This window comes from Nothoprocta perdicaria, unplaced genomic scaffold (assembly GCF_003342845.1).
Source record: "Nothoprocta perdicaria isolate Ctin4 unplaced genomic scaffold, notPer1 scaffold_1, whole genome shotgun sequence".
In the NCBI taxonomy this organism is placed as follows: domain Eukaryota; kingdom Metazoa; phylum Chordata; class Aves; order Tinamiformes; family Tinamidae; genus Nothoprocta; species Nothoprocta perdicaria.
The window spans coordinates 14,216,910-14,226,757 of record NW_020454093.1 but is presented as its reverse complement, the minus strand read 5'-3'; the positions used below and the strand labels follow the sequence as shown (position 1 = coordinate 14,226,757).

Below are 9,848 nucleotides of genomic sequence, written 5' to 3'. Positions count from 1 at the left end.
AGGAATAGCAGAAGACCTCTCTAGAAATATCCACACATGGTCACAGACCGTGTTTTAGGGAGAATTGGGAATAACAGCCAAGTTGTGGACACAAGAAAAGCTAAATAGCTGGGGAAGGAGACAAGCAAGTCAGGAAGCAGTGAGGGTGCGTGTTGTGCTTTGGGCACATAGGTTCTGCTTAGGAGGTTTCGCAAAAGGTGACTGCCAGGTGTGACTTCTGGCTGATTTGCAGAGGGTTCCTGGGCTGTTCTGGGAACTCCTCGGCCTCTTGCGTCTGCTCTGGCCGTTCACGTGCAGGATTGCTGTGGAGGTAGCAGATACTGGAGCGCTGTGTTCGCTGCTTTACAAAATAGTCTGCAAATGAAATGGGTGGGAAAAAAAGAAAATGTGATTGTCGCTTTCTGAAAGCAGCTACAAAAGCCTCAGCTGAGGCAAATTCCACTGAGGGACATGAAAGTAAATACCATACTCAGTTCAGAAGTTGATTTGTATAAATAAATATATATAATACTCGTAGTGCTGCTATTCATCAATATCTACTTTTAGTACGGTTCCTCAGTGGGAAGATTTCTCAGCTCTGCTTTGTGTCAGGGATTATGGTCTTGTTTTGCACTCCGAAGTTAAAATAAAGTTTGCTATTGATTGCCCACAATTTAATCTTTGTGTGACCTGTGTATGTTTTACCTGGTCTCCAGTGGCGTGTCTTGGTTTTGACTTTGGTCTCCCTTTTCATCAAAAGTGCTTCAATTTAGAAATGTTGTAAATTGATACATTTATACCGACAAGTCTCCTTGTGATAAAAAATTACCATGTGAAACTTATGTTCCTTGAAAAAACTAAATTCAGGCTTCATGACAGGTGTATTATTTGTGCTCAGCTGAACCATTTGAAGATCCATATCTGTCCATATCCAAATAATTAGAGAAAAAAAAAGGATTATTCAAATCTTGTCTGCATATAGACAGCTAAAGCTTTTAATGTAGGTTACCAGGAGGAATGAAATTTAAGTGGATTAGATGAGCCACATTAAACATGCAGTTGATTTTCTTATTCAGAAAGCAGGAAATGAGGAGGGTTTGGACTTCTTTGTCCTGCTCCAGGCTGCCAGCAGCTTTGCAAACCAATTGCTCCACTAACCAGGTAGCTTTGTAGCCTTTATTTAGACGTTGGGACATCTGCAACCCATCAAGAGTAGGATGTGGAAGAATAAGTGGAAGAGATGCTGCTTCAGAGAGATGCTTTTCTTGGAACTGCGTCCCCCTTCACAACAATTACGCGGGACAGCACCGGCTATTTTGCTGGGAAGTGTATGAATCCTTCCCTAACCCCACAGGGACTGTGTTGCAGTACAGGAATATTCTCAGCTGGTGAGAGAGATGGGATTCTTACCATCGAGCCCTAGTTGTTCTTGGTCAGCTGGTAATCATTGGAAAGTAGTTACTAATAATTAATACAACAATAACTCCGCATGGAACCTCTAGAGAAGGTGCTATTTGCCCTAGTACTTATTAATAATTCCTAATACATGGACTTGGGCAAGAGAGATATGTGGGCTGGCTTGTGATGTGTGTGCAGAGCTGAGGGCTAATTGTCCTTGCTTTACGTGCTTGCAAGCAGTGACAAGTCACAAAATAAAATGTCAGGGACTCCTGACACTGATCATACTTTGTGGTCACAAAATTGTGGAGTTCAACATTTTTGGAATTGCTAAGTTGAAGCAGATGTGCCAAAAAGTTTATATAATCTTCATGTGTAGGATATAAATACTAACTAAAATTAGCTGKTAAGGGATTAATTTTTTTGTCCCTTTTTTGTGATGTTTTTAAGCATTTGGAAGAATAAGCATTTCCTTCACTTATATATTGCATGAACAGCATAAATTGCCTTTGATAGAAAGAACCAACCAAACAACTTTTGGTTAGTCAAATCCTATAAAATTATAAAAATAACAGTAATTGTGAAAATGCCGGTGACAGGATGTGACAGCCAGAGCACTTCACGTGGTTCTGCACACGGTCAGTACAAACACTTGGTTTTCTGCCAAGTGCTCATGGCTCTGCTCATCTGTTAGAGCCTCCTGCAATGGATTTGGGAAGCACCAGCTCCTTTCAGGTGTTGGGTGTGGGATGGAAGTCTCAACGATGGGCAAGTTGGAGACCTGGTTATTGGACAGAAGAGTTCCTGATGTCTCTGTTGAGCTTGTGCTGTTTCTCCTCCTCCAGCAGCCGAGAGGCACCAGAGTAGATTTTATGTGAAGGAGAAAAGCAGCAGAGGACTGTCCCAGAGCATCATCATGGATAAGGAAGGTTACTCTATCTTGGTGAGGGACAAGATCTCCTAACATATAAATGTAGAAGAAAAATGTTTTGCTGCCTCCGCCACTGTGGAACAGGTCTGAAGTGTTCATGTTGCTGGAGGGGAGAAGGGGCAACCAAGAGGAGTATCAGGATGAGGGGAAGAGCAGGTCAGAGGTTTGAGTCATAAAGCTAAGCTATCAATTTTAATTCCAGTACAGAAAGCAGTGAGCTCCTTCTGAAGTGTAACCAGAAATGTTATGGTAGCGAGACTGTTTCCCTGTGTTTGTATTAGAGGCTTGCATTTGTTTTCTGTGTTTGATTTAAAGAAAAAGGAGAATGGCTTGACTAAGATTTGTGCAAAATCAGCTGCTGGCTCATCACTTCAAATGTCTTCCTTTCCTTTCCTTTTTTTTTTTTTTTTTTTTTTTTTTTTATTTGTAATAAAAGTTAAGAATCTTTGAAAAGAGATTGAGGTCAGAAATGCAACATGGAAAAAAAGGGAGAGAAAAAGAGGGAGAAAAAGTCTTCAAACTGTAAGCAGATTTAAGCATGCAGCTGTTTAGATACAGCAGCATTATTGCAAAATAACATAAATGAGACATTCAAAAAAGCGTTGGAAAGCTGATGACTGCTTCCTCTCTCATACCTTTATCGTGGCTATTTCAGCGACAAAAGCAATAGGGATTGCAGCCTTCAGGACCCCTTAACTGCTCTTCTTCTGCACAGATCTCACCTGTTTCCTCTCAGTCCAGTGACTGTCCCTGGTATTTGCAGCTACTTCTATGAGTCAAAAATACTTGGAGGTCTGTGTTTGCCAAACAGAGCACGGCTAGAGGTGTAGGGTGTTAGCTGCAACAGAACTTGTATGTGTGGTCTGCACAGTGGATGGGAAGTAAAATGCATGAACTGTTTGGGTGATTTAGGGTTTTTTTTTTCTTCATGTTTGTGAATTTCCTGGCTGTGCTTAATGCCTTGACTACTTCCAGCAAAGTTAGGTTTTTACATGTTATATGTTTGCTTCTGAAAGAAAAAATAGTTTACTGCCCTTCAGTAGCATCGAATCCTTGGCATGAAGAGCTAGGCTCCAAAAGAGGATGTCTCTCCTGAAATGGCAGGGAATGTCTTTCCTGTAGGACAATATTTAGAGTTATTTACATAGCTCCATGGGTGCATTGGGCATTTTTTGTGAAAATCACTAACTCACGGGTTTGCATTTTCTAATCTGGCTTATACTTGTTGATCATAATCATGACACTTTTTACGAAAATAGTTTGTTTTTCTTTGGAATTCTGCATCAGATTGTACTGCCTAAATGAACAAGCTCTTGTTGCTTAAAATCTGTTTGTGTGTGCAAAGCGTGCAGGATTCTGCTCCATAGGGAATGGGTTTATACTGAAGAGCTCTTAACATTAAGGCAATTAAAATATTAAAAGGGCTATTTTTAGAAGGGTTTGAAACTTGGTGGGGTTGTGTGGTGCCCTGCGCTGGTGCMTTTTCCCCCCTGCAGCTGCAGGGTAGCAGGAAAGGGGCACGTTTCCTGCTGGAGCCTCGAGYGGTGACGCTCGGCGAAGGGGAGGCAGTTGCGCAGGAAGGCACCTGCTGTGCATAGGGGCCCTCCTGACGGACTGCAGCGCCCTGGGGAGGGCTGCGCTGGGCTCCCCCAGCTCTGGAGGACTCTGGAGCCCTTCCCAAGGCCGCTTCCTTATCCAGAAGCACCTTCAAGCTGGCCCTTCTCATTAAGATCCCTTTCAGGTGGCTTGGCAGTCTTTCCCGTTACATTTTTTCAACCATAGACAACTATTGCAAGGATTAATTACACTTTGTTCTAATGCWGATACTTTATTTTTGCTGTTTGAATTACTTTTTAAGAAACTTCATAACCTTTCAAGAAGTGAATACCTACCTGCATACGTGCATAACTTGTACCTGTGCTTTTTCTGTGCAAGCTGGGAGTGATAGTCTGCGTTTTTGCAGCCGCGTTCCCTTAGCGTTTGAAATGCGTTTGTGAGGAACGCCCCGCGCGGGCAGGAATCTGCCCTCTTGTGGGAAGCCCCGGCCGCTCGTTGGAAAAACAGGCTCCCCATTGACGCCCCCCGCCACTGCCTGCTGTTCGCGCCCTCCTTCCTTAGGTGCAAACTGGATTGCAAAAGGTGGGAGTTTAAAACAAGCTGCGGGGAAGTCCCCCTTGGATTTTTAACTGCGTGTTTGCTGATTTGGAAGAAAAACCAGCCAGCTCTCACTTACTTAGCTCCCTAATACGTGAGCGGTGCCGGTCGCAGGGAGCGCACAGCTGTAGTGACTGCAGCAGCCTTGGTTTTGGAGCTATGATCACAGCAGTGCAGGGCTGTCCTACTCGCAGGAAATGAAAACTCTTTTTGGAGATAGATTGAAAAATATTAGAAAGGTTAAACTCAGATTTTATTCACTCCAGATTCAGTATATGAAGCATTGAATAGAATGCATTTTTAAAAAAGAAAAGATATGGAGACAATACCATAGCCTTGCTTTACACTTAATTTTAATTCTCCTASTTTTATCTTCCAGAAGTTTAGAAGTTTTCAGAAGTATTATCTCCTAGTTTTAGCTTTTCAGAAATGTATTAGACCATCCATATATTATTTCATAAATCTAAAGGTATAGAAGGTTTAGAAATACGGGGAACTAAACATTTAAACATAGAATTTTTGAATGAATGAAGACTAAGCTCATGAATGCTGAGTTTGGTTACTTGTGTTGTTACTGAGCTGGTTTCTGAGCGCCTCAGAGCTGCTCTTCCCTTGTTTCTGTTTCCACCGAACTCAGGCGCTGCCGTAGCTGAGCCTCAGAAGCCATCTGGTATTTTTGTTGAGAAAAGAACATGTTTCAACCAAGAGGAAACACTTCATAACTGCTGGGCCTGAGCTTCCTATGGCAAGCAACAGCCAGTGTCGGAAGGGTGCTTTAGAGGCAGTCACGTGCTGAAATGTCTGAAAAACTATTTGCATAATTGCAATTTCTGTTTTTTTCTTCTCATTGATTCTAGTCTGTCTGTCTGTTAGTGAGTGACTATTGATTCTGCCTCCTAGTTCTTCACAACTTATTTTCATATTCCTTTCCTCCCTTGATTTTATCCATGCCTCTTCATTCTTTCTAAAGGGCTTTTTTTTTTGGTTGGGAAATGCAATATGTAGAGATGTGAAAGAAGATGCCCCTGATGCTGTCCAAATCTTGTCATGCGATGTAGTCACCACTTGAAGTAGATCATATATTTCATGTTATAGACTGTTACACTGTTTTCATATTARCTTTCATTTCCACCTTTTTAAACTTAACTTTAAGAGGATCTTTGTCTTTGCAATGCTCATTTGCAGTAAAGGAATATATGCATAATTGATAAAAATATAAAGAAAGGGAAATAACACACAGAAATAGYGTATTTAAAACTGTGCAGCTTTAAAAGATGAAAGTTCCATCCATACTTTATAGATCAGGTGGGTAGATTGACATAAGTGCCTAGACTAGACTGCAAACGGGGGTCCTGCTGCTTTTATTTACAATATCGACATGGGGGACTTGGTGGTTGATGGTGTGGGGAGGGAAGGGGGCTACATCAAGCAGGTGGAGCAAAAGGTTGTGCCATATGTCATATTTAATGCTGTAATTAAATAGACTGTGGGAACAGTGTTTGTGATAACCGTATACTGAYGGCATGGAAATTGTGCCGAGAGCATTGGAAATTGTGTTTTGCAGTAAAACCAGGTAGTATCTGAGAGGTGGCTGTGAGCTGGACGGGTGCCCGCGTGCCACTTTGACCTCTGTGCACCTGCGCTTTMGGGGAGCAGCACCAAACTTGGCGTTCAAGCCCCTTAGCATAAAAGTTGGGATCTTCCCTGTATGCCCCTTCGGATATGAAGCGTGTCCTGGAAGATGCTGCCCCTGCTCTTAGCCGTCATTGTAACGGTGCTCTTGGTGCGTTAGTGCAACAGCAGTTTAAAAGTRAAGTTCTGTGACTCGTGTAGGTTTGAGTAATTTTGGACATAGAGGAAGAAATGTTTTCACATGATCAACTTAATTTCATTTTATGCGGTTTTGATTTTGATGGCTTCAAAGGTCTTTCTGAATCGACAGTTCAGCACTTGCTTTTGCATCTTCTAGGATATGTGGCATTTTATGATCATGTTGCTTTCTAGGAACTTTATATATATTTACTTGAAAACTTTATTATTACATTGTAGGGCAACAGGCTGTACATGAACTGCATTAGGAGCAGTACTTTCTGGGTGGAATGGAAAGTGACGTTAGTGTTGGGAGGGTTTTTAAATTGAAGTATTGTATTCAAAATGCTGAAGTTGGAGGTGAGCTGAGAAGGGGGCTCAAGGGCATTTCCCAATTGTCCAGTGCCTGCAGCAGGACTGGCTTTGCAGAACCACAGACAAGGCTTTGCACAGAGAACACAATTTCTAGCTAGTTTCTCTATCCTGCAGAAATGGAAGCCCATTTCTACCCTTTTCTATCTGCAGTGCATGTAGGCAGCAGTTTATTCCTTCCCTCTTCGCAGCTACCTTTAGCATAATTGTGCGGCCTTATCTTATAGAGATTTTCTGTCCCTGTAGCACATCAAGTTCTTTAATATAGTCCCTTTAGGACGGTAGTACGATCCCAACACAGTGTGGGTGTCGCATGCAGTTTTAGGAACTCTGACAGCAGAGCTTATCCTGTTTCTAGTTTGTCCAGCATTTTCTTTTAAAATGCTCTTCCAGCACTTAAGAGCTCGTTGGAATGAAGTTTGTGTAAAGAAAACTGCAGGAAAAGGCAGCATGTTTTCAGCACAGCTCACCAGGGATGCTGTGCAGCACTTTGCATAGMATAAACGTTAGTTTTTCATGTTACCCTCATTCACCTCTTGCTGACTCCACTTCTTTGTTRTGTTCTCTGATCAGAGCTTTTTGTATGTGACTGTACGTTTCTCTTCTACTGGTTTCCTTTAACTGTGTGATCTTTTGTATCACTTCCTTGTGCTCCGTGACTTCTTCCTCTCCCGAATGTCTTCTGTCCKGTCCCTGTCTGTGGAGGGGACGTGGGATGCCCGGCAGGGCGGTGCTGGGCCCGGAGGCCGCGTGTCCCGGTGCCCGCCCTGCATCCCTGCTGCCTCTGCCTCGCTCTGCAGCTTTGCTGGGCTTTGATTTCCTCAGCTCCTGTTAATTAGCAGCTTGCTTTTTAAAAGCTGGAAGTCGCAATGATCTGCGCTCAGTAATAGCTCCTGTAGAAAGGTGATAATGTAAATTTTTTTTAAATACTGAGAAGTATTTATTCTGTGGGGTTAATTGTAGGCAGATGCAGCGTACAACAAATGTGTAAACAAATGTTGAAGCAGGAGGAGGGAAAAAGCCCTTGTTACCCTGCAGATCAGCTGCTGCCACATAACTGCTCTGCCTGTCCYGCAGTGAACCTACTTGCATTGAACCTGTTTTCCCCCCTTACTTCCCTCTGACTTCTTGACATTTTGCATTTGCTCAGCGAGGGTTTTATTAGTGTTCTCAGAGATGTCAAGTTCTAGTTTCATGAGACCCCAATATCTGGTTCTGGGATAGAATCCGTCAGTTTTTGCAAGTTGCATTTTGCTCAATGCACCGCAGATGTAATACTTGCACCCAGGTACTACTGTGTGCTTTTTTATTTTCTTTTTTTAATATTCTTTTGTATTTTATTTAATGCATAAACTAACCCTGCCACTTAATCCCATCASTGTCTCTCTTGTCTAATCTCATCTGCTTGTTCGCATCATCACAGAAAAATGCAGTACTCTAAGAGACTTAATGAATCGTCACACGTGATTCCTCTTGGAGCTTGCAACCACATCTGCCCCTTCCATAGCATCTTCGGCATCCTCCTTTAAAGCGGTCATGTTGCTCGTCTCCGCCAGGACTTAGCGCAGAAAACTGCTCCAGATGGTGTGAAGAAACTCAGTCCTGATTTTCCCCTTGCCAGTATTTGCGTCCCATTGAGCGTAGGGGCTGCCCTGCCTTTCGCTTTTCTTCCTTTCTAACCTTCTTTGCTGCAGGGAGAAGAACGTGGTTTCCCTCCTGCCCGTGGGTTTGTTAGCTGAGCAAACCTGGGCCTTTCTAGTCTCTTCTTCCTCAGCTTCCCCAGCATCCTTGCTGCAGCCTCACACCTTCTTTCCGGAGGGTGAAAAGCATAAAATTGTGGCAGTTCTGCTTTCCTATCATATATCTTTATGATAGATGATCATAAACCATCATGAAGATGGTTTCTAACTTATTTTTTTTGAGTATTATTTCCTACTGAATATCTGTATAATTTCAGTATTGTAGTGAAAAGTCCAAAAAGAATTTACACTAATAGAGACTGCTCCTGATGCCTGTAACTTTCCCAGGCTATCAAGAASCAAAATTGATTTTTTTTATTTCTTTTATTTTTTTTTTCTCGGTTTTGGGGTTGCCTATTGGATTTCTAGTAATACTGACTACTGTCCTGGCTTGAGTGGGTTTTGGTACAGCTGCAGTTAGGAGAAGAGACGTCACGAAAAGAGATGTCATCATTATAAGAGCTTGCTGTTGTGCGCACACACAGGGTTTCTATGTGAAAAGCGCTCTCTAACTACTGGAATTGTGGAAAGGATGTTAGTCCTTGTGGGATGTTGGTGTAAGCTCATTGGGGGAAGTTGGTTTTGTTTCTGTTTCTTTTTTTAAGGATTACTTAATTTTGGACCTGAGGAAACACTGAACTTCTGTGTGTAGTGGTGACTGTTTGGGGTAAAGCTCCTCAAGCGGCGTTTAAGACTGCTCAGGGTGTTGGAAGGTTGTTTTCTCCTGGATAAAGAAACCACATGGTAGCTCTAGCTGCAGCCCTTTCCTTAACTACCTCGCAGCACCTGGAGCGTGCCATAGTTTTAATAAACAAAGAGAATCTTTGCAGGGACRGCAAAGGAAGGCAGCTCTGCCAGGTCTGCTCAACCTCCGCGGGGAGGGATTTTTCAGAGACTGCAGTCGTGAATAGATAGGGGAATGGCAAAAAGTTCAATTTTTCAGGAACTTGTGAAATTAGGAGTGGGAAAAAAGGTCTCTAACATTGTTTCCTTTTCTAGCTGAAGTCCCTGCAAGCTTATTGGCAGGAATTGCCTGATTTCCTTTGCCTAAGAAAGATGATTCTTGTAGGAAGGGACAGTGATCTTTCGGTTTATACATATTCCGTTCACAAAAATGCCTGGTTGTTAGTAAAGCAAGTGTAAACAAGTCGTGATTTGTGTCTTTGGTAGACAACATAAATGCTCCCAGAAAATCTCTTTTTACTCTTTCCCAAACTATTAATACAGCTGTCTATCTAAATTAGGTGAACATTTATGAAGTGTGTTTTCCTTAATTGAATTGTATGCCTTCAAGCTCAGATTTTGTTCATCATTAGAGTACCTATAGGGGATTTTTATAGTTTGGGGAACTGCAGTTAAAATTACTACAGTTAATGAAAACTGTAAATTTTCTGTTAACTGTAAAAAAAAAAAAAAAAAAAAAAAAAATTGGAGGGATCACCTTTTTTAAAATACACCAAGACTCT

At 42.2% G+C, this 9,848-nt stretch overlaps 1 protein-coding gene across 1 annotated transcript in view; it reads left to right on the top strand.

Annotated features, from left to right (window-relative positions):
• The first annotated feature begins 5,840 nt into the window (after positions 1-5,840).
• Positions 5,841-9,848, top strand: part of NIPBL (NIPBL, cohesin loading factor) — an 80,392-nt gene continuing 76,384 nt past the window's right edge. The window contains exon 1 of the mRNA XM_026035670.1: positions 5,841-5,862. Coding sequence (XP_025891455.1) covers positions 5,841-5,862 — 22 coding nt within the window. The remainder of the gene's footprint in view (positions 5,863-9,848) is intronic.